This window comes from Schistocerca nitens, chromosome 7 (assembly GCF_023898315.1).
Source record: "Schistocerca nitens isolate TAMUIC-IGC-003100 chromosome 7, iqSchNite1.1, whole genome shotgun sequence".
Classification (NCBI taxonomy): Eukaryota; Metazoa; Arthropoda; class Insecta; order Orthoptera; family Acrididae; genus Schistocerca; species Schistocerca nitens.
In genome coordinates this window covers 539617349-539643281 of record NC_064620.1, presented here as the reverse complement: position 1 = coordinate 539643281, position 25933 = coordinate 539617349, and the positions used below count along the sequence as shown (strand labels likewise).

At 44.3% G+C, this 25933-nt stretch overlaps 1 protein-coding gene across 1 annotated transcript in view; it reads left to right on the top strand.

Moving 5' to 3' along the window:
• Positions 1-25933, top strand: part of LOC126195195 (juvenile hormone acid O-methyltransferase) — a 54819-nt gene that overhangs the window by 11212 nt on the left and 17674 nt on the right. Inside the window, exons 2-4 of the mRNA XM_049933710.1 lie at positions 9736-9941; positions 16325-16515; positions 24025-24157. Coding sequence (XP_049789667.1) covers positions 9756-9941; positions 16325-16515; positions 24025-24157 — 510 coding nt within the window. The 5' untranslated portion in view covers positions 9736-9755. The remainder of the gene's footprint in view (positions 1-9735; positions 9942-16324; positions 16516-24024; positions 24158-25933) is intronic.

Genomic DNA, 25933 nt, shown 5'->3' with positions numbered 1-25933 from the left:
TATTATATTTCATATAAAAATTATTGTTATTTTACAGCTAACTCTGATGTAAAGAAATACGGTATCTAAAGGCAAAAACCTTGTCAGGTCAAATAAATCAATACAAATGAATAGTTTTTTGCGAATTTCAAACATACGGTACCATTTTACATTGTCTTACGCTTTTCCTAGGTCGGGAAATCCTATTTATGTGTTTAGATTTTTCTTATGTCTTGCCTCTGTTACAAACTACAACGTCAGAACTGCCTCTCTGGTAATTGTACATTTCCTAAGTCAACTGATCGTCATCTAACAACTCCTCATTTTCCTTTTCCATTTTTCAGTATATTATTCTTGTCAGCAACTTGCATGCTTGAGCTGTTAAACTGATTGTGCGATAATTCTCGCACTTTTCGGTTCTTGCCAGCTTCTGGATCGTCCGGACCACATTTTCCGAAAGTCTGATGGTATGTCTCCACACTCTTAGATTGTGCAAACCAATCCGCATAGTCGTTTGTGTGGCACTTCCTCCAATGATTTTAGAAACTCAGAAGGAATATTTTCTATGCTTTCTGCCTTATTTGATGGCAATTATTACAAAGTTCTGCCAAACCATGACTCAATGCGCGAATATAAGACTGAAAAATCGAATCTTGTTTGCGATGACAAAATGATACGAATTACTTACGGTCTGTGGTCGGACCTATCTCCACTTTCCGCCGTTGCGGCTTACAGTAATAACTTTAGATAACAGTTTTACACCTCCTTTCGCGTGAAAGGCGAAATTTAGTTTTAGTAACGGACTCTTCTGTATCATAACGCGAGCTCTAGATTAAGTTCGATAGAGACACTTTGTTTGCGAATTATCAAAGCCAACAGATTTGTATCAGAAATCTTGCTTGACGTGACGGACTGTTAAGCATCGTAACTGGACATCTACATCTACATCTACATGGATACTCTGCAAATCACATTCAAGTGCCTGGCAGAGGGTTCATCGAACCACCTTCACAATTCTCTATTATTCCGATCTCGTATAGCACGCGGAAAGAATGAACACCTGTATCTTTACGTACGAGCTCTGATGTCCCTTATTTTATCGTGGTGATCGTTCCTCCCTATGTACGCTGGTGTCAACAAAATATTTTCGCATTCGGAGGAGAAAGTTGGTGATAAGAATTTCATGAGAGGATTCCGTCGCAACGAAAAACGCCTTTCCTTTAATGAGTTCCAGCCCAAATTCTGTATCATTTCTGTGGCACTCTCTCCCATATTTCGCGATAATACAAAACGTTCTGCCTTTCTTTGAACTTTTCCGCTGTACACCGTCAGTCCTATCTGGTAAGGATCCCACACTGCGCAGCATTATTCTAAAAGAGGACTGACAAGCGTAGTGTAAGCAGTCTCCTTAGTAGGTCTGTTACATTTTCTAAGCGTCCTGCCAATAAAAGGCAATCTATGGTAGCTTGGAAGCTGACAGATTCGTATTTCACTGTTTGCCATTTACTTGCGTACAAAGTCCTGCAGTGTATAATGAGTGCCTCTCCTAAGAGATGACAGGTGCATTTTCTCTGGTGTTCTGGCAGATATTTGCAATTTCATTTTTGCAGTTTGTAGCTGGAGTCAGCCCAGACAAATACCGCACATCACGTCTCTCATGCGACTCCAGTGTCAAAGGGAAAACTTCCGTTTGTTTCCCATTACGTACAAAAACACTTTTAATCGTGAATTTTATGTGCCTATTCGTTAGAACGGTCCCAAATTAGTCCAGTTTTATCGATATCTATTAACACGGACAGTAAAACACGAAGAGTAAGCAGTACTCCAGCAGCCACTGAGCAGCGCTGCTGCATGGTGTTAGCAATCAGCACCGGAGTCAGTGGCGAATTTTAAAATTTGGCGACCCTAGGCACACCATATTATATACGTCCCCCCTCCCTCCAAAAAGCATGTTTTAAATAATATTACCCGATCAATTCACAGTCGCCGTTTTGGGTGGGAGCGCAGTGAGCTGATTCCGTATTCTGCTATTCGTCGTTCTGAAGAACGCGTGAGCGGTCTAGTCGCTCTCAATTAAAATGTAATATGGTTCCTGAACTGTACTTGGTGTACGGCAGCGGATAAAACAAACTTAAAACTGCATCGTGTTAACACATTCCTTATACCGAAAGACAACACGAACGGATACAATGAAAATAACTTTTCTATTACAGCCTAAAAATTCAGCAGGGCGTATAGGAGACCACGGATTTTTGTTATACATTCACTTTTAATACGTTCTTTTACACAAAACAGTTGAAAACGAAAGTAAAAAAGTTGTGTTACGGTCTAAAGAATGAAGTGAACGTGTCATACATTAGAAATTAATACGTACTTTTACAGAGATGCGTTCAAAATTAAAATTAAACTGTCATTTTACGATTTAATAACTTGAATGTGTAGCAGATAAAAATACACTTTCCGTATTAATACGTGAATCTATAGGAAACTTCCAGAAATGAAAATGAAATAGAGATTTCGGTGTACTAACTAATAACTAACCACAGACGAATAAACACAGAAACGGATTTACCATTACATAATTTTACAGACTGGTGCGGGAAAATCAAATTTGTTTTATAATCTAATAGTTAACGTGTAAAGCATTAGGGTGTGTGTAGCTAGATGCTGCATTATAAGTGTACACAATACCTTTAATCCATTTTATGGTTGAACAGTTTCGTAATGCAGCTACTGCTCTCACCATAGCTCTTTATAACGGTATTAGCAAAGTTTTACGTATTCATCGGCAGAACTGAACTACATTATTCATTTACACTTTTTCATCTGAGCGTACTCTCCGATAACGTATATTTCCGCGGTAACTATACGTTTCAGCAGACGCCAAGAATACGCATCAGTTATACTACAGCATCAGTATGACTTGACTGTGCAGCGCCGAGCGGCCTGGGCCATTCGGGTATGGTTTAGCACTGTCGGGCGCCTTCGGTCACGTCTGCACGTAAACGAGGTTTAGTTCCGCGTTCTGCCATCGGCAATTGTAAAATGAACCGGTATTATGTAGTTTGTAAATCCGATGAATGTGCTCTAAGTTATAACAAAAATCACATTATAATCTTAAATTTTCTTCTTCAGAGACCGCTTTTTCGTCATCATAAAGTTTGCGTTTTCGTGATCTTTTATAGGTGCATTGATAGTCTATATCAGTCACAATCTCCATGGATTTCTTTTCATAATAGTCGAACATGCCACGAGTAGATGCAATAAATCCTACAAGTGATGCATATAATTCATGCCTTATTTTAGTATCAATATTTACATTTTGCAATTTCAGATTTACACTATTAAATCTCTGAAGTATGTCCTTGCAAACTGTCATCATGAATACTGTTTCTAGTCTGCTGAGTTGATTCAATAAAGCTGAAGCCTCATTTCGCAAAAGTGGTTTTTCAAACGCATTATTGGCAATATGTGTGAGGGAATTGATAACGACCTCCCAGTTTTCATATAGACTTATACACGCTTCCTCTCATGCTGACTAACGTGTTTCTGATAAACTTTATACCGTTTTGCTTCCTAGTTTCGTGAAAGAAAGAAGTTTATCCCAGCGCTGTGTAGAAGCAGAGAAAAATTACACTCCTGGAAATGGAAAAAAGAACACATTGACACCGGTGTGTCAGACCCACCATACTTGCTCCGGACACTGCGAGAGGGCTGTACAAGCAATGATCACACGCACGGCACAGCGGACACACCAGGAACCGCGGTGTTGGCCGTCGAATGGCGCTAGCTGCGCAGCATTTGTGCACCGCCGCCGTCAGTGTCAGCCAGTTTGCCGTGGCATACGGAGCTCCATCGCAGTCTTTAACACTGGTAGCATGCCGCGACAGCGTGGACGTGAACCGTATGTGCAGTTGACGGACTTTGAGCGAGGGCGTATAGTGGGCATGCGGGAGGCCGGGTGGACGTACCGCCGAATTGCTCAACACGTGGGGCGTGAGGTCTCCACAGTACATCGATGTTGTCGCCAGTGGTCGGCGGAAGGTGCACGTGCCCGTCGACCTGGGACCGGACCGCAGCGACGCACGGATGCACGCCAAGACCGTAGGATCCTACGCAGTGCCGTAGGGGACCGCACCGCCACTTCCCAGCAAATTAGGGACACTGTTGCTCCTGGGGTATCGGCGAGGACCATTCGCAACCGTCTCCATGAAGCTGGGCTACGGTCCCGCACACCGTTAGGCCGTCTTCCGCTCACGCCCCAACATCGTGCAGCCCGCCTCCAGTGGTGTCGCGACAGGCGTGAATGGAGGGACGAATGGAGACGTGTCGTCTTCAGCAATGAGAGTCGCTTCTGCCTTGGTGCCAATGATGGTCGTATGCGTGTTTGGCGCCGTGCAGGTGAGCGCCATAATCAGGACTGCATACGACCGAGGCACACAGGGCCAACACGCGGCATCATGGTGTGGGGAGCGATCTCCTACACTGGCCGTACACCACTGGTGATCGTCGAGAGGACACTGAATAGTGCACGGTACATCCAAACCGTCATCGAACCCATCGTTCTACCATTCCTAGACCGGCAAGGGAACTTGCTGTTCCAACAGGACAATGCACGTCCGCATGTATCCCGTGCCACCCAACGTGCTCTAGAATGTGTAAGTCAACTACCCTGGCCAGCAAGATCCCCGGATCTGTCCCCCATTGAGCATGTTTGGGACTGGATGAAGCGTCGTCTCACGCGGTCTGCACGTCCAGCACGAACGCTGGTCCAACTGAGGCGCCAGGTGGAAATGGCATGGCAAGCCGTTCCACAGGACTACATCCAGCATCTCTACGATCGTCTCCATGGGAGAATAGCAGCCTGCATTGCTGCGAAAGGTGGATATACACTGTACTAGTGCCGACATTGTGCATGCTCTGTTGCCTGTGTCTATGTGCCTGTGGTTCTGTCAGTGTGATCATGTGATGTATCTGACCCCAGGAATGTGTCAATAAAGTTTCCCCTTCCTGGGACAATGAATTCACGGTGTTCTTATTTCAATTTCCAGGAGTGTATAAAGGTTTTGCACTACACTGAGAAATGAACATGCTTCCTGACAACAGCTTGCAGCAGTAGTGCCGACTAAATTCAAAGAATGTGCTTCACAAGGCACATAATGTGCTATCGGATTTCGTTCTTTAATGCGTGCCTGCAAACCAGTGTAGGTTCCTGACATATTGCTTGCGTTGTCATATGACTGGCCTCTACAGTCAGTAATATCAATGGAATTTGTAGACAGGACTTTTCGTACGGCCACAGCGAAGTTTTCGGACTTGTCTCCCGGGTTTGGTAAAAACAGAAGGAAACGTTTAATAGGTTCACCATTCTCGTTCGCATATCTTAATATGAAAGATAATTGATCAATATGAGAAACGTCCGTAATAGAATCTATTATTATAGAGAAATATTTGACCTGTTTTATTTCACTTATGATAATTCTTTTCATTCTTTCAGAAAGAAACTCTGTTATTTCATCACAGATTGTTGAAGATAGATGACTTGTATGTCCCTGCACTGTATTTCCGTATCGTTCAATGTGCTCTGCGAGAAAAGGATCAAACTCGGCGATAAGTTCAAGAGACATCATCAATTGACCATTATGTAATGAATGAAATCTTTCAACATTCCACGTAGGGGAAGTCCATGACTTGTTAGCTTCTTCACTACTTCAAACACCCTTTTCAACACACTGCACCAGTTCATTTTTTCTGTCTCAACATATGACTCAAAATCGTTATCTATTGTTCCAAGTTACTTTTTTCTTGTTAAGAGTAATATCTCAGAATTTTTGTGTTCAAGTGAATCCTCACTATGAGATATAATATTAGAAATATTTTTCCAGTCTGCAGTACCATTAGTAGCAATCGTGGCCTTACCTCCGAATAATTTACACGATGCACAAGAAACAGCACCGGTGCTACAGGAGTATATTAGAAAATCGCGCAAAGTTGATTCGCCATTTAAAAGTTTACAGTAAAATGCATATTTTTTCAAATATCTAGTTTTATCGCCTATTGATCTTCTTGAATTAGAAAAATCACCGTTACAATTTTAATTAATTCCACGTTGTAAGAGAATGTCGATTGTTGATTCAGTGCCAGAAATATCATCCGTACTACTTGAACTCGAAGTCGAACCAGCAACATTATTTGCGAAAAAATTATCTACTCTGCCAAGCGTTTTTAGAACATTGGCTTCTCGTTCTTGCCTTTCCTTCGATAATTTCCGAAATGCCACCCCACTTAATTTTGCACGTTTGCTTTTTTCACTGTTATTCATGTTAAGGCACTTACAGAATTGTCAACCAACAGTCAAAACAAAAGAAAAAAAATTGTAAAAGGAAAGAAAGAAAGACTGTATCCAGTTCCAATCGTACTATTCCGCACATGAGGACAAAGCTTTTTACTTGAAGCACGGCACACGAGCACAAAGATTTTTCCTTTAAACACGGAGAGATGAACTGACCAACTCGGATTACTCGACGTAACTGTGCTGTGAAAGAATGACAATGCAGAATAATTTACTGTAATTTCACTGTCGCCTGTTTCTCTGTTGTCAGCGAACAGTAGAAGCATACCTGCCGGCTAGATTTCGTCTCGTAAAGAAACGGGACAGTCCTTTTTTTGGCTCTGGGACGCAAATTTTAGCTGGGACGCAAATATTTTCTGAATATTTTTGACAATGTCTTTCTAATTTAAAAAGCAAATAATTTTTGCAACTTCTTGCAGTGAGGTTATTCTTATAACATTTTAGCGGTTTCAATGGGCAGAGAAGACTATAAAGTAGCCTTGTTGGCAGTTGATGTGGTGTGTTGTCATATGTGTGAACACTGCTGTTGTGTCTACACGCAAACGCACCTTTTGTTCCAACATAACATAAAAGTGACCTTTCCTCTAAGAAAAAAAGCTTAGTCAAGTAGTTTAATATAAAATTTCCAATGCCACGTACTATTTGATTGTACACAGTGGGAACTTTGATATCGTGCAGGCTACATCACAATAAATGAGACAAACGAAAATTAGGTACTTCTTCTTTTTTCGCCAAAAAAAGTAACTAAGTAAATAAATAAACAAAACTTAAACTCTTGGGAAGCATATCTCACTAATTATTAGATATTCCGCTAATGTTCTTTTTGTATAAACATGTATATAAAAATATAAAACATTCCCTGGATCAGCATGTTTTGTTAAACGGTTGTCATTAAATCAAAGATCAGATATTGAAGACCACAGAGCATTCACATTAAATACAGTAATGGTGGGTTGACTTGATACTTCCCTGTAATTTCTACAAGAAATGTTAAGTAGAGTCGGGTTTTACATACTGAGGCCCACACATGTTACAGTATTTAAGAGACTGCTGATTAGTTTATCACAGCTTTTCGGTATTTTCAGGGAGAAAATGTGGTAGGGTTAAGTAGAAGCCGACAACATTCTCGGAATAATATTTCAAACATTGTTTTGTAGATTGCCGTCCTCACAACTTACTCCAAAATATTTTGAACAATCAGGAAGATGATACCAGACAGAAACCCAATGTTAAATTTCCCATTCAGTCACCAAGTAAACTATGTATATTTCCAAGCTTGTATTGTCGAATATCGTTCTTAAGGCTTATTTAAACCAGCAAGTTGTTTAACAATATTAAAAAATTTTGTCGTTTTTACGGGCAATTATTTTAAAATGTAAAAGGTGAAAATGAGTGCAGAGCAAAAAATGCCACTCCCTTAAGCTACCGCCCCTATGGCCGTGCCTAGTGGGCCTATATGTAAATCCGCCACTGACTAGAGTACTGATTATTCTTCGTGTTTCACCGCCCCAATTAAAAAATATCGATAAAACGAATATTGCACTAGACTAATTTGGAGTCTCTCTATCAAATGGGAACATAAAGTTCCGTTTTCATTTTTTTTAAATAGAAAACAAACTGACTGTTTCCGTTGAAACTGAGTGTTGCATGAAAAATGTAATGAGCAATATATGTTTGGGATAACTCCAGTTATTGCAAATATCTTCCAGAATACCAGAGAAAAAGCTCCTGACGACTCTTAGAAGGGACAAACAGTATGTGAGCAACAGAAACAGCAAGGTGTTTCAAAAGCAGAAATTGAAAACTTAGTGTTGAATAGCTTATTATATGTTTGTATGTATTTGCCTCTACAAACGAAGTATTTATCTCCAAATATTCAGGTTTATCACATCTCACACTAGTTTGTATGCATTCTGGAGCAAATTTGACATCTGATTGTCAGGTTTCCTATGTCTAAATAGAGGGGCAAATGCATCACGTCATCATGATTCCCCCTCCTCCTAAGCCAGACACTCTTCAATTGGCAAATCTCTTCCCTCCCATACTGAACATCCATTTTCCCTCTCCCTTTACCCCACCCCATTCCTAAGACATGTCCATTTCTTGGCAGTGCACATCAAGGAGAGTCTACACCAATGCTGATACACATATTTAGACCGAGCGAGGTGGCGCAGTGGTTACACACTGGACTTGCATTCGGGAGGACAACGGTTCAATCCCGCGTCCGGCCATCCTGATTTAGGTTTTCCGTGATTTCCCTAAATCGCTCCAGGCAAATGCCGGCATGGTTCCTTTCAAAGAGCACGGCCGACTTCCTTCCCCGTCCTTCCCTAATCCGATGAGACCGATGACCTCGCTGTCTCGTCTCCTTCCCCAAAACAACCCAAGCCAACACATATTTAGCCCTCGTAATAACAGCTCGATATTTTAGTGCCGTATTAGCTCGTCCAATCACATCTTTCAACTAATACTTAAGCTGGCCTTAGAAACACGTTGGGTGGCTAAAGAAAATATGAAATGAGCTGCTACGGCTTTAATACACGAGCTTTGTTTGGGAGCAATGAACATGCATGGTACAATTGGCTTAGAAGCTCTCTGACCGGCGTCTTCCCAACAAAGGGATGTCGTTTAGAAAGAGAAGTGGAGAAGGGAGAGGGAGAGGCGATGAAGGGAAAGGGTGGGGAGGGACTGCTAGAGAGAGGAAAGGTGTGTAGCTATCGAAGGTTTAGGAGAGAAGTAGGGTGTGGTGGCGTCATGCATTTGCCCCTGCCCGTGAATATAGGCAAGCTGAGAGTCAAATTTGATCCAGAATCCAGAATGACATTTTCACTCTGCAGCGGAGTGTGCACTGATATGAAACTTCCTGGCAGATAAAAAATGTGTGCCGGACCGAGACACGAACTCGGGACCTTTGCCTTTCGCGGGCAAGTGCTCTACCAACAGGGCTACCTTAGCACGACTCGCGCCCCACCACCACAGTTTCAATTCTGCCAGTATCTCGTCTCCTACCTTCCAAACTTCACAGATTCATGGTTCACAGGAGAGCTTCTGTGAAGTTTGTAAGGGGGGAGACGAAATACTGGCAGAATTGAAGCTGTGAGGACAGGGTGCGAGTCGTGCTTGGGTAGCTCAGTTGGTAGAGCACTTGCCCGCAAAAGACAAAGGTTCCGAGTTCGAGACTCGGTCCAGCAAACAGTTTTAATCTGCTAGGAAGTTACTTGATCCAGAATGTCCATCACGTTCCTACCGGTCACCACTACCTGCCATTTCCACTGCGATAGGTGCCACCGACACGTTAGTGTGTGGATGGCTCCTCATAAGGTTTTACCTCCAATTCGTCTCTATGTCAAGGCTGGTGAGACTATAAACAGTTATTTTCTGGTGTTTTCTGGCTTCCCCTTTAGACTCTCGTGGGGCAGTCGCAATGGACCAGGCGGAGCTGTACTCGCGGTCCAACGGGCTCCAGCGGTGGGAGGCGTCGGCGGCGCTGGAGGCGGCGTGGCCGTCGCTGCGGTGGCCGGCGCCGCCCCTGCGCGTGCTCGACGTGGGCTGCGGCGCCGGAGACGTCACCGTCGACCTGCTACTGCCCAGGCTGCCTCCACACACACAGGTTCGCATCACAGACTTCTCCTTTCCTCTAAACTCCACTGAGCATATCTCCAGCAGTGTGAATCCTCCAGGTCCAACAGCCCAATACCTCAATGGGTTTCTTCCTTCTCTTCCCGGTTCACAACAGAGTTCATTCACACAGAAGGAAACTACACTCGTTAAATGGATACGTTCGGTCACTCGGTTGCAGGCACTTGACTCATTTTCTCACAACATTTGCAATATACACTGCGGGCCATTAAATTTGCTACGCGAAGAAGAAATGCAGATGATAAACGGGTATTCATTGGACAAATATATTATACTAGAACCGACATGTGATTACATTTTCACGCAATTTGGGTGCATAGATCCTGAGAAATCAGTACCCAGAACAACCACCTCTGGCCGTAATAACGGTCTTGATACGCCTGGGCATTGAGTCAAACAGAGCTTGGATGGCGTGTACAGGTACAGCTACCCATGTAGCTTTAACACGATACCACAGTTCATCAAGAGTAGTGACTGGCGTATTGTGACGAGCCAGTTGCTCGGCCACCATCGACCAGACGTTTTCAATTGGTGTGCTGGCCAGGGCAGCAGTCGAAAATTTTCTGTATCCAGAAAGGCCCGTACAGGACCTGCAACATGCGGTCGTGCATTATCATGCTGAAATGTAGGGTTTCGCAGGGATCGAATGAAGGGTAGAGCGACGGGTCGTAACACATCTGGAATGTAACGTCCACTGTTCAAAGTGCTGTCAATGCGAACAAAAGGTGGCCGAGACGTGTAACCAATGGCACCCCATACCATCACGCCGTGTAATACGCCAGTATGGCGATGACGAATACACGCTTCCAATGTGCATTCACCGCGATGTCGCCAAACACGGATGAGACCATCATGATGCTGTAAACAGAACCTGGATTCATCCCAAAAATTAACCTTTTGCCATTCATGCACCCAGGTTCGTCGTTGAGTACACGCCTCTGCGTCACGAACTCGCTCCGTCGCACTGACGGACAGACATTAGCAGGCGGTACGAGCGCTATCAGAGGCCGTCACTTCCAAGGAATATATTCGTGTCCGCCTCACATGTGACCAGAAAAATGTGCTGTAAGTATTCCGCCACCGGCCGCAATAAAGGTCGGAGACAGAGCTGCACAGGTCAGTTTTTTCGATTTTAAGAGCTTCTCCTAGCCTCCACGTGGGTGCTACTCACCCCATCGTCTTAGGACGCTCTTGAAGTCCATCGTAGGGACCGACGCCACTGTAGTTAGCATTCAACATTGTTTCCCTTGGGGCAATTAGACTGTATCAAGGACAGACTTTTCTCTTTCTATGCTCTGAGATCGTTGTACGAGGTGTCGCGCGCCGCAACGCCAGCCGGCTGTGCACGCTACCGAGAAAGTACCGGTATGCGGACCGCCAGGCGACGGGCGCGCATCGCACGTTTAAGGAGACGCGGCCGGCCCCACATGCGGCCACGACACTCCCAGGTCTCCGAAGCGGGGCAAACGCCGCGTGCTTCAGTATACGTAGCCGATTAGAATATTTTCCACCCAATGTGTTTCTCTATGAAGATCCCTTACTTTGTCAGACTCTCGAATCACCATGCTATCAAGTCTTCATACCTGTGAGACACTGTGATTTTGTTATTATCGCCGAAGCAGACGTTCCTTTCCTATATCGTTGTGAGCGACACATCGATTAACTGTCAACGTAAATTTGTTTGCAAAAATGCAAAAAACTCTCAGTAATTCATGATGGAAACAGAGCTATAGCAATGTTTTAGCAGGCAGTTCCTATTGATCTTCTACCTCATTGTCATTAATATTCATGTTCCGTCCTCAGGTCTTCGTTGGCGATATGCCGAGTTCATTCATTCCTTCACTGTTTCTGAGCATGGGACATTTCCACTTATGTCTAACTTCACCCTCCTCCTTCAGCTGTCAATATTTTTTTCTTTAGCTGTAATTCGTCAATCTACTGAGCTCCTCTTGTGTCTACTCAGTGTTTTATTTGTACCTAGTCTCGATATACTCAACCGAGTTCCTCTCTTCATGAATTCCTTTTTGACCATGGCAAGTCAACATTCAGTTTTATTGGTACAGTGAGCTTCATTTGACAGGAGGCTTTCCAGATATCTGAATTGTTTAACGTCTTACGGATTGAGTCGTCTTTTACAATTAAGATCACACCATTTCTGGCTTTTTCATAACCTGTATTTATTCTATGTTAACTTCCATAGCACGTGCTCTCTCAGTGTCTTCCATTTTTTGTAAAGCACTTTATCAACTACATATAACAACTCATTTACAATTCCCCCTTGTAGCTGAGAATCAGCCATTTCTGAAAATGTCTAATTTATTTATTTATTTATTTTACTACGAGCTTCATAAATATAATGCACAATTCAGGAGACATGCAAGAAACTTCTCGCGCTCGGCTTCTAATTTTAATACGATTAGTGCCAGTAATATCGTCTTTCATGCTTGACAGCACACCGTTTTACGCCATGTAATGAATTACTGATTTCGGTAAATCAGCTCACTATGATGGTAAATGGAGAAATATACGTCAGGAAAAAACGCCAGCTCGCAGTCCATGCACACAACGGATCCTTCTCGACGTAACCAAACTCGCCGAAGTCGACAGATTGCTGTACACAACGGTACCATTCCCAGCTATCTCTTAAGTCTTGTACCCATAAACTGATGGTAAGCTGCTTCAGGTTGCTTTACCGCCACGCATACAGACTGCAGATGATTACTAATCACTCCAGGCTAAATATTACCAAAAGTAATCACCTTGGGGCCGGCCGGAGTGGCGGAGCGGTTCTAGGAGTCACAGTCTGGAACCGCGCGACCGCTACGGTCGCAGGTTCGAATCCTGCCTCGGGAATGGATGTGTGTAGTTAGTTACGTTTAAGTAGTTCTAAGTTCTAGGGACTGATGACCTCATAAGTTAAGTGCCATAGTGCTCAGAGCCATTTGAACCATTTTGAACCATAATCACCTTGGGGTTGAAGCTCTTTTGTCCGTGTTTGCTTTAACGATACATACGTATTTGGATGGGGGTCCGCCTTAAGCAAAACACAGTTTTCTCTTTCATCCCAGACATGTTTCACTGCAGTTCCAGCACCATCAGTGGGCTTTTATTTTATGGTTGTTAAATACAAAGATTGTTCTATATTTGTATACATGTAAATAAATAATATAGATATAAATAATATAAATAAATAAATATAAATACATATGTATTACGAAAAGTCTTTCTCAGTGAGTTCTAACATAGTTCCAGACGTGGTTATTCTAACTGTTAAATAGCTAGCAAGCGTAAAATAGGTCGCATCTGACAGTAAGCCGTGTATTTGGAAGGCCGCACCATTACTATTTTGCTGCTGAAAGTACTTCAGAAATTACATAGCAGCAGCGAAATTAAGTGACATAAGATCCACCACTAAATGTGATGCAATACTCTTGGAACAACTACGACACAAATACGCGACCTGTACTCATAGCATATGTCACAGCACGGACTCTGGATGAAGGTGCATTACTGAAGCTGCAAGTCACGCCGTCCTAAAATTCTATTATTCTCAAATGTGCGTTCCATCGGTAGCATGCTCACGACAAAGATCAGCACAGGTACTGTGTGAATGTCTTTCGTCAGGAAAACGGCGGCCGTATATTCCAATATCCGTCGCGTCACTGCAACATAAAATCATACCGATTCCTAGACCAAAATCTCACATTCCAACAACAACTCGTAGGGGAGAGTGAAAACTTTGATGTAGAAGACACTAACTATGAGTTAGCTACAGAGGACAGCGATTCACTCACGCACCTTTCTCATAAAGGATGGATGAAAAAGATACGTTCACAAGAAAAAAAAAAGATCTATATTTGAGCATCTGTTTCTCAAAGTTTGTTGGTGATATGAAATCGTGAAATAAAACCTGTGTGCAGAGAAATTGCAGTTCATAATTTGCCTTGAGTAACTGAGGCACCCTTCCTACATATTTACTACGCAAAGTGGATGAAGAAACGTGTTTACTTCCGTTCGCCTTTCACTATCGCCATACGCTGTTACACTTGCAATCAGGTTCATAATCAGTTCTGATTTTAGAAGATTCGCTGCCTTCAATGACAATTGCTACACCGCGAAGAATAGATGCCAATGAAGTATCAAGTGTATGACATATTCAAACTACTAGAATTACTTAAGAAAACACTACGATTCAGATTTCAGTAAACTGCGACCCTCGTAATATAATCACAGCATTTACTGTAGTATGGCTTGAACGAGAAAGTGGTTATCTTACTGTTGAATCTCCTCTGCAAGAATATCATGTACTAAAAGTGATTACTAAGCGAGTGTGACGAACAAATTAAGGACCAAGGACGTAATAACTGTGTTACGTCATGTGAGGCAGACTCCAGGGAAGCAGAGGTACTTGCCTATTTTCGAAGGCTTTTCAGCTCCTTGTCACATGCAGATGAACACTGAAGTGCGTAATTAATTTATGGAGCATGCGCACTGATCCGGGGTTAATACCTCCCTGGTGTGGATGTTTACGTTGAGGGAGTCTGAGTATGTAGGAGTCGAGATCGGTTATTGTTTGCACTGGTACCCCATACTGTCGCATCTGACATTTATCGTCTATGTCGCTCAACAGTGCACTGTAGTCGACAACCTGTATGCATCTAACATTACGGACCTTGAACTAGGACTCACCAGAAGACATTATGTTTTGCCACTAATAATTTCGCTGCCCTCAACGTTGATATATTGATAGACTGTGAAAAAGGGCGCAAATCCACGCGTGTGCCAACCGTCGACACGCACAGATACACAGTGCTCTAACTCAAGCCAAGACTTTGACCAAAGCCGTACGTCAGTTAACGATATGTGCATAAGATGGCGGCCAACCCGTGTCGCGATCACAATGCATGGTCGAGTACCCGCTCAAAGCTTCGTACGACTCGTGTCATCATGGTACTTCCGTTCACAAGTGGAACTACTCTTCGCTGACGGTTTGCTTACCGTCAGGCCGACCTTTCCGCTCACTCAAGAGAGTGTGGCGAGGATCCTATATTTACGGCAAGGTGACCTTTCTATATTGTTCTTACTTCTGGCATGGGCAACGGCCTTGCCGCATTGAATACACCGGTTCCCGTGAGATAACCGAAGTTCAGCGCTGTCAGGCGTGGTCGGCACTTGGATGGGTGACCATCCAGGCCGTCATGCGCTGTTGCCATTTTTCGGGGTGCACTCAGCCTCGTGATGACAATTGAGGAGCTACTCGGCCGAATAGTAGCGGCTTCGGTCAAGAATACCATCTTACGACCGGGAGAGTGGTGTGCTGACCCCACGCCCCTCCTATCCTCATCCTCCACCGAGGATGACACGGCGGTCGGATGGTCCCGGTAGGCCACTCGTGGCCTGAAGACGGAGTGCTTTTTTTCATACTTTTTGCATATTCTTTTGTGTCTCTCCATATTTTCTTCTATGGAGTTTGACAGGCTTTGACGGTCCATAAATGGCGTAGGACACACGGCTCTGTTACGCGAAACGGATATAAACTAAGTGCAACAACCTGATAAATTGATTCTGTATGCATACTGCATCTCCCATATGTGTATGAGAGAACGTGAATAAAAATGTTTCTCCTAGAAGAGTCCTCCGTGATAGATACTGTTTCGACTGATTCTTTTCCGTTGGAGGCACAGATTTTGCGCAACGGTTAACAACTGTTGTTGTGACAAGGCGAACCTATTTTCGTCCGGCCACAATCGTAGGTTCTTCGATTGCTCTGAGAGGAGGCGCATCAAGCTAGAACACAAGAAATATTAGCTCACTTTATTGCAGAAATGAATAAAATATTTACTTCACTTTGGCATACGTCTTTGTCACAGGAGTACTAGATAATTTACAAATATCTTGGATCAGCAAAGCAACACTTGAGCCACTAATTAAGTAATTATTCATTGAAATACAATTTTTAACATTAGCAACAGAATAAGTTCATGTGAAACTTTAACTACTCGTTGGTCCTAGATGATGGTCTTGTCTGCTGTAGCTGAGATCTCTAACTGGGCTGAGTTCTTCCCGGCTCAGCTCTATATTGACCCCAATGCGAGAGCACTGCTGTTGCTGAGAAGGAGGCGGGGTCTTCTGCGGCGCCTCCCATATATCGTTGCGGAGTGCAGCGAACGCTCGGTAATGGTTGGGGTATCGATTCACGTTGCCAACTTCGAAGTAGCGCCGCGATCTCTGGACAACTGTAATATTTAGACTGCAGCTACAAATGCATAAAGAGATTTTACTAGCCAGTAACGAAAGACCGTATAGTAGTGATGACGAGCACTAAGACGCCTTACAGCGGCAGCACTTTTGCAGCTGGTGGGCACAGACGTGTCGGCTGCCATGGTGGAGCACGCCGCGGAACTATACGGGGCGGCGCACTCCGGCCTCAGCTTCCAGCTCCTCGACATTGCCGACCCTAACATCGACGCCTCGCCCGTCTACCAGCTGGCGCCATTCGACAAGATCTTCTCCTTCTTCTGCTTGCACTGGGTTCCGGAGCAAAGGTGAGGCTAGGCAATGTCGCTGCAGATATTTATGCAAATGATTTCTTGTTCTTTCTTCTCTCTGTACAAAGTAGATTTCCTACAAACCGCAGCAACCCTCTTACAATTTTTCAGCCTCATTAGATGCAAACTGTGTATTGAGTTCACTCTTCTTAACACCAAATGTGCAATATTTTTTATCTATTACGCATTCTACTGACTTTATCTTCCACACTCAGTCTTCGTTTTCTGACCCGCCAGGTTAGCCGAGAGCCCTAATGCGCTCCTTCCTGGACTCGGATAGACGCGCCCGCCCCGGATCGGATCCGCCCTGCGGATTAACGAGGGCCGGTGTGCCAGCCAGCCTGAGTGTGGTTTTTAGGCGGTTTTCCACATCCCACTAGGTGAATACTGGGCTGGTCCCCATGTCCCGCCTCAGTTACACGACTTGCAGACATTTGAACACGTTTGCTCTATTCCATCGCTTACACTAAACGCAGACAGCTGGGATATACTCGTTCCATCCCGAGAGGTTCGGGAAGGCGACAAGAAGGGCATCCAGCCACCCCTTAAAATTAACCATACCAAATCTGACCTTAACCATGCCGACCCAGCGCAACATGTGGGAAAAGGGCAATAGCAAAAGAAAAGAAAGAAAGATTCAGTCTTGTTTTCATTAGGTCCAGAAACAGGAGTTTTACTAATCCCATTTATAAATTTCAGTTCCAGATGAAATTTTCTTTATATTTTTACAAAATTAGCTTTAAATAGTTTATTTCTTGTTGTTTTACATAGGTTGTTTCGGCATTTGTGGCATTTTCTGGTGTTAATTTTGACATTACATTTGTATATCATTTTAATTCTACATCTATGTAAAAGCAGTATGAGATTTTTATCACGTATTATACTTACGTCCAGATGTAGGACTTACATAAAACATCTTGGAATGCAACTTCTTTTATTTACTACTTTGTTAAAATAAGCCACGTATTTACCTTCTATAAAAACTTCATGTCATACACTGAAGAGCCAAAGAAACTAGTGCACCTGACTAATACCGTGTGGGGCCCCCGAGGGTACGCTGAAGTGCTGCAACACGACGTGGCATGGACTCGACTAAACTCTTAGTGCTGTAGGGAATTGACTCCATGAACTCTGCAGGGCTGTCCATAAATCCGTAATAGGACGAGGGGGTGAAGATCTCTTCTGAACAGCACGTTGCAAGGCATCCCACATTTGCTCAATAATGTTCATGTCTGGGAAGTTTGGTGGCCAGCGGAAGTGTTTAAACTCAGAAGAGTGTTCTTGCAGCCGCTCTGTAGCAATTCTGGACGTGTGGGGTGTCGCATTTTCCTGGTGGAATGACCCAAGTCCGTAGTAATGCACAGTGGACATGAATGGATGCAGGTGTTCAGACAGAATGTTTACGTTCGTGTCACATGTCAAAGTCGTATCTAGACCTATCAGGGGTCCCATATCACTCCAACTGCATACCATTAAAGAACCTCCACCAGCTTGAAATGTCCCCTGCTGACATTCAGCGTCCATGCATTCATGAGAGTGTCTCCATACCCTTACACGTCCATCCGATCGATAAAATTTGAAAAGAGACTCGTCCGACAAGGCAACATGTTTCCAGTCATCAACAGTCCAATGTCGGTGTTGACGGGCCCAGGCGAGGCGTGAAGCTTTGTGTCGTGCAGTCATCAAGGGTGTACGAGTGGACCTTCGGCTCCAGAAGCCCATATCGATGATATTTCGTTGAATGATACGCTCGCTGACACTTATTGATGGCCTAGCATTGAAATCTGCATCAATTTGAGGAAGGGTTGCACCACTGTCACGTTGAACTATTCTCGTCTGTCGTCATTGGTACCGTTCTTGCAGGATCTTTTACCGGCCATAGCGAAGTCGGAGATATGATGTTTTACAGGATTCCTGATTTCACGGTACGCTCGTGAAATGGTCGTATGGGAATATCATCGCTACCTCGGAGATGTTGTGGCCCATCCCTCGTGCGCCGACTGTAACACCATGTTCAAACTCACTCAAATTTTGATAACCTGCTATTGTAGCAGCAGTAACCGATGTAACAACTGCGCCAGACACTTGTTGTCTTACATAGCCGTTGCCGAACGCAGCGCCGTATTCTGCCTGTTTACACATCTCTGTATTTGAACACGCATACCTGTACTAGTTTCTTTGGCGCTTCAGTGTGTATGACAGTTGCCGATGCATTTTTATTGCAAGTAAATTATGTCTTAGGTAGTCACAGATATTTTTTACAGAGACATTTTGCATTATGCAGATGCGCAATCTTAATTTTATCTATTGTTTTTCGTTATTGTGTTGTGTTCACCCCTGTTCTTTATCAGTTATGTAAATAAAGCCCAATGCCGACAACGTAGGAGAACTGCATATGAAATTCATTTGCGTTTTCAGGGGTTTTGGAACTCCTATTTATCTGTTGAAGGTTAGTAATCACCCCATTAACCGCAAAGGGAGCGAGGGGAAAACGACTATCTATACACCTCCGTACGAGACGTAAATTCTGCGCTGGCGACAGTAGAATCGCACTGCAGTCAGTTGCAAATGCCCATTCATAATTTTCTCAGCAGTATCCCCGAAAAAGAACTTCGTGTTCCCTATATCGATTGCCGTTTGATTTCACGAAGCATCACTGTAAAACACGTATGTTGATAGAATCTACCAGTAACTAATCTAGCATAGCGTTCCACAAATGATATAAACCAGGTAAGTAATGGTTTGTCGTGGTCTGGTTGGAAGTGCTGACCCTCACCACGTGAGCCCATGATGCTGACCGTTACGCCACACGACATACACCACAGCTCACCGCACTGCTCCCTCTCTCGGAGAAACAACGACCTTCTGTTTCAAAAGCTCTCATTGGAGCCAGCTATGGCGCTCCTAATCCACGTCTTGTGATGGTCCTCTGTATGACTCATTCTTGAGTCCTCGAGTTCTCGTCATGTTGTTACAGGTCTTCACTATGATGAGCGCGGAGGTAGCCTCTCCTGTCGAAGCTTGCCACCGTCCATTGGGTCTTCTGTTTTCTCGAACCTTCCGTCGTAAAAAAAAAAAAATGGTTCAAATGGCTCTGAGCACTATGGGACTCAACTGCTGTAGTCATCAGTACCCTAGAACTTAGAACTACTTAAACCTAACTAACCTAAGGACATCACACACATCCATGCCCCAGGCAGGATTCGAACCTGCGACCGTAGCAGTCGCACGGTTCCGGAATGCGTGCCTAGAACCGCGAGACCACCGCGGCCGGCTTCCGTCGTCAATCTAGGCCTCTGGACTGTAATAGGGCATCATATGAAAAACATGGACGACGTATATGTGCTTTTGTCTTTTATGAAGCATCATAATCCTCGACTAAATATGCGACGTCCGACAGACAACGAAGGATACGATACGGCCCAAAGTAGCTCTTTAGTAACATTTCCGATAGTCCTACGTTCCACAGAGGCGTAAAAATCCAAACCAAATCTCTCGAGCTGTATCTCACTTGGCCGGTGCTTGGCGTTATAGCGCTCGCGCTCGTTCTCCTGGGCGCCCAGGGTCGGTGCACGAACAAGCTACCTTGTTCTTCGTTGATATGTTTCATGTAGACATCGTGAGTAACGTCCAGCTCATACGGGATCAATGCATCCATTGGAGCTTCGGCCTCGCAAGCAGATATAAATAACGGTGTAAAGTTTGTACTGTCTTGCTTCGCCGTATTGTATGCGAATGTCACTATGTGCAGTATTGGATCCCAATTTGTCTAATCCACATTATTCTACATCAAGAACTTATCTGCCAGCATCTTATAAAGCGTTGTGTGAGGTCATTCGTCTGTGTATGGTGGGCAGTTGCCATTCTATCACTAAACTGACATGGCGCAATGTCATCCATAAAAATTCCATTGTTTTTTAGCCAAAATAGGCTCCAAGTAGCCGAACATAACCATCTCCAGTCAATGTTAGGTTCAGTTGGACCAGATAACCCAGTCCATTCCATGTAAACACAGCCCACACCATTATAGAGCCATGATCAGCTTGCACTGTGCCTTGTTGACAAATTAGGTCCATGGCTTCTGTGCCCCTCTCGAACCCTAACACCAGCTCTTATTGACTGAAATCGGGACCCATCTGATCAGGCCACAGTTTACCAGTCATCTATGGTCCAACTGATAATATCACTCCCGCATCTCGTGGTCGTGCGGTAGCGTTCTCGCTTCCCACGCCCGGGTTCTCGATTCCCGGCGGGGTCAGGGATTTTCTCTGCCTCGTGATGGCTCGGTGTTGTGTGCTGTCCTTAGGTTAGTTAGGTTTAAGTAGTTCTAAGTTCTAGGGGACTGATGACCATAGCTGTTAAGTCCCATAGTGCTCAGAGCCATTTGAACCATTTTGATAATATCACGAGCCCAGGAGAGGCGCTGCAGGCGATGACGTCAGCTATCCTAGCCCATTAACCCCAAATTTCGCCGCACTGTCCCATCGGATAAGTTCCTCGTATGTTCCATATTCATTTCGGTGGTTATTCCACGCAGTGTTGCTTGCCTGTTAACACTGACAACTTCACACAAACGCAGCTGGGAATTTGAAAATTTCTGGTAAGTTCTATGCGATCAAACAACTAAGGTCAACTGTCCCTAGGCTTACACACTACTTAATCTAACTTAAACTAACTTACGCTAATGACAACACACACACCCCCATGCCCGTGGGAGGACTCGAACCGTGGCAAGGCGCCTAGACTGCACGGCTACCCCCCGCGCAGCAAACGCAGCTGCTCTCAGGCGTTAAGTGAAGGCTTTCGACCATGGTGTTGTTTGTGGTGAGAGATAATGCTTGAAATTTGGTGTTCTCGGAACACTCGTGACACTTTGTATCTAGTAATATTGAATTCCGTAATGCTTTCCGATACAGAATGTCACAAGCGTATAGCTCAAACTACCATTCCGCGTTCAAGGTCTGCTGATTGCCATTGAGCGGCCGTAATCACGTAAGAAACCTCTTCACATGAATCACCTGAGTACAAATGACAGCGCCGGCCGCGGTGGTCTCGCGGTTCTAGGCGCGCAGTCCAGAACCGTGCGACTGCTACGGTTGCAGGTTCGAATCCTGCCTCGGGCATGGATGTGTGTGATGTCCTTAGGTTAGTTACGTTTAAGTAGTTCTAAGTTCTAGGGGACTAATGACCACAGCAGTTGAGTTCCATAGTGCTCAGAGCCATTTGAACCATTTTTGAACAAATGACAGCACCGCCAATACACTGCCCTTTTATATCTTGTGTACAGGCTAGCGACACTAACCACTGTGACACACTGCATACATCACAGCTCGCGACAGCATCTTCAAGTGATGGCAATATAGAAGACAATTTTAAATAGGAAACGCTAAATTAAATGTTACAAGAAGAAAAAAAGGTGCAGAGCATAACAAAAAATTACATACCCTAATCTATACAGGGTGTTACAAAAAGGTACGGCCAAACTTTCAGGAAACATTCCTCACACACAAAGAAAGAAAATATGTTATGCGGACATGTGTCCAGAAACGCTTACTTTCCATGTTAGAGCTCATTTTATTACTTCTCTTCAAATCACATTAATCATGGAATGGAAACACACAGCAACAGAGCGTACCAGCGTGACTTCAAACACTTTGTTACAGGAAATGTTCAAAATGTCCTCCGTTAGAGAGGATACGTGCATCCACCCTCCGTCGCATGGAATCCCTTATGCGCTGATGCAGCCCTGGAGAATGGCGTATGGTATCACAGCCGTCCACAATACGAGCACGAAGAGTCTCTACATTTGGTACCGGGGTTGCGTAGACAAGAGCTTTCAAATGCCTCCCTAAATGAAAGTCGAGAGGGTTGAGGTCAGGAGAGCGTGGAGGCCATGGAATTGGTCCGCCTCTACCAATCCATCGGTCACCGAATCTGTTGTTGAGAAGCGTACGAACACTTCGACTGAAATGTGCAGGAGCTCCATCGTGCATGAACCACATGTTGTGTCGTACTTGTAAACGCACATGTTCTAGCAGCACAGGTAGAGTATCCCGTATGAAATCATGATAACGTGCTCCATTGAGCGTAGGTGGAAGAACATGGGGCCCTATCAAGACATCACCAAAAATGCCTGCCCAAACGTTCACAGAAAATCTGTGTTGATGACGTGATTGCACAATTGCGTGCGGATTCTCGTCAGCCTACACATGTTGATTGTGAAAATTTACAATTTGATCACGTTGGAATGAAGCCTCATCCGTAAAGAGAACATTTGCACTGAAATGAGGATTGACACATTGTTGGATGAACCATTCGCAGAAGTGTACCCGTGGAGCCCAATCAGCTGCTGATAGTGCCTGCACACGGTGCACATGGTACGGAAACAACTGGTTCTCCCGTAGCACTCTCCATACAGTGACGTGGTCAACATTAACTTGTACAGCAGCAACTTCTCTCACGCTGGTATTAGGGTTATCGTCAACTGCACGAAGAGTTGTCTCGTCAATTGCAGGTGTCCTCGTCGTTCTAGATCTTCCCCAGTCGCGAGTCATAGGCTGGAATGTTCCGTGCTCCCTGAGACGCCGATCAATTGCCTCGAACGTCTTCCTGTCGGGACACCTTCGTTCTGGAAATCTGTCTCGATACAAACGTACCGCGTCACGGCTATTGCCCCGTGCTAATCCATACATCAAATGGGCATCTGCCAACTCCGCATTTGTAAACATTGCACTGACTGCAAAACCACGTTCGTGATGAACAGTAACCTGTTGATGCTACGTACTGATGTGCTTGATGCTACTACTGTAGAGCAATGAGTCGCATGTCAACACAAGCACCAAAGTCAAAATTACCTTCCTTCAATTGGGCCAACTGCTGGTGAATCGAGGATCTACAGTACATACTGACGAAACTAAAATGAGCTCTAACATGGAAATTAAGCGTTTCCGGACACATGTCCACATAACATCTTTTCTTTATTTGTGTGTGAGGAATGTTTCCTGAAAGTTTGGCCGTACCTTTTTGTAACACCCTGTATTATGGAAATAGTAGAATAATGTAAGTATTCTGCGAACACGACATAACGATAAACATACCAAGGCGTTTTCAGACAAGCAATAGCGTTTATGAAGATAAGAAGCGAGGATGATTTGTCATAAATTTCTTCATTTAGCACCTACAACAGGACTCAAACAGAATCATGAGTGCTACAAGTGAGTTATTTGTAGTGCTTATTGATACTCAAGTAGAGACGCCTGTGTGTTTCGTATTTTTGTAACTACCCAATAGTTGGTAAATTACTTTTCCTACGTATTAACAAAAAACAAACTTTGAGTGGACTGCCTACACGTACTCCCCCAGGGATATGAATACTTGCTTGCTTTCTGTCATTGCTTAAATGTCAAATTTCCGCGGCAAAAATTCTTTAATTTGTAGTCACATGCGAATGTAAAGGGTTGTTCACAAATTCTGAATTCTAAGACTACTATGTACACGAATTGGCAGGCAAGCAGCTGAAAATCTACACCGACTACTGAAACCAGGCGGTGAAGTGGTCCTCTCACTGCTGGCCCACTGCCCCATCTTCAGCGTGTACGAAGGACTGGCGCACAAACCCCAGTGGAAAGAGTACATGCAGGTAGGTACACAAGATCCAAAACATGCCGACTAAAACGCTCCGTAATCCAGATCGCATGCTTCCTGTGAAGCATTATTTGTAGCTACTATAAAGAGCCCCTAGAAATGAGAAACAACATTTTGCATTCAAAGCTATCGCATCAAGACTTATACATTTCTGTATTATCAATGACCACGCAAATAAAATTTTACAACTAATCAGAGGCTTCTGAGCACTGCTGTAAAAGCAGAATGACATTGCCACGTAGCTATCACACAATGGAGCTATGGTGTACATCAAAGTAGGAGTTACCACAACTTCTATACCTTTTGCCCGTAAAATGCAGGCCTGTGGTAACTGGATGACTGTCTTAGCCGCCTTCCGCCACTTTCCTAGTTATAAAGTTCAGAGAAAAAAGAACGTTTACAATGGGGTGGCCGAAATCGTGGCCTAAAATCGTGTCCAATCTACTTTACCCCGGTGTAGTGCAGTAACTCGACGTGGCATGAAATCAACAAGTCATTGGAAGCTCCCTGCAGAAATATGGAGCTATTTTGCCTCCTTGTTGTTGTTGTTGTTGTTGTTGTTGTTGTTGTTGTGGTCTTCAGTCCTAAGACTGGTTTGATGCAGCTCTCCATGCTACTCTATCCTGTGCAAGCTTCTTCATCTTCCAGTACCTACTGCAGCCTACATACTTCTTAATCTGCTCAGTGTATTCATCTCTTGGTCTCCCTCTACGATTTTTACCCTCCACGCTGCCCTCCAATACTAAATTGGTGATCCCTTGATGCCTCAGAACATGTCCTACCCACCGATCCCTTCTTCTAGTCAAGTTGTGCAACAAACCCCTCTTCTCCGCAATTCTATTCAATATCTCCTCATTAGTTATGTGATCTACCCACCTTATCTTCAGCATTCTTCTGTAGCACCACATTTCGAAAGCTTCTATTCTCTTCTTATCTGAACTATTTATCGTCCATGTTTCACTTCCATACATGGCTACACTGCAAACAAATACTCTCAGAAACGACTTCCTGAGGCTTAACGCCCATAATTGTGACATGTTGCCGGTGCAGGATTTTGTGCAATAACTGGCCTCTCGATTATGTCCCATAAATGTCCAGTGGAATTTACAGTGGACGATCTGGGTGGCCAAATCATTCCATCGAGTTGTCCAGAGTGTTCTTCGAAGCAGTCGCGAACAGTTGAGGCCTGGTGACTTGGCGCATTGCCATCAATAAAAATTACATATTTCTTCGGGAAAAACTAGCCGAACATAACCTTTCCTTCCGATTATCGCTTCTGTTCGACCAGAGCACCCAGTCCGTTCCGTGTAAACACAGCCTCCACTTCTGAAGCTACCACCAGTTTCCACAGGGCCTTTTTGGCAACTTGGGTCCATGGCTTCTTGCGGTCTCCGCCACAGTCGAACCCTACCATCAGCTCATACCAACGGAAATCGGGACTTATCTGACCAGCCTACGGTTGGTCACTCGTCTAGAGTCCAACTGATATGGTCACGAGCTCAGAGGAGCGCTGAAGGCAATGTCGTACTGTTGGCAAACGGATTGGGGTCTGTCGTCTGCTGCCATAGCCCATTAACCCCAAATTTCGCCACACTTTCATAATGGATACGTTCGTCGTACGTCCCACATTGATTTCGGCGGTTATTTCACTCAGTGTTTCTTGCCTATTAACACTGACAACTCTACGCAAACTCTCATGCTCTCGGTCGTTAAGTGGAGGCCGTCGGACAATGCAATGTCCGTGGTAAGAGGTGATACCTGAAGTTTGGTA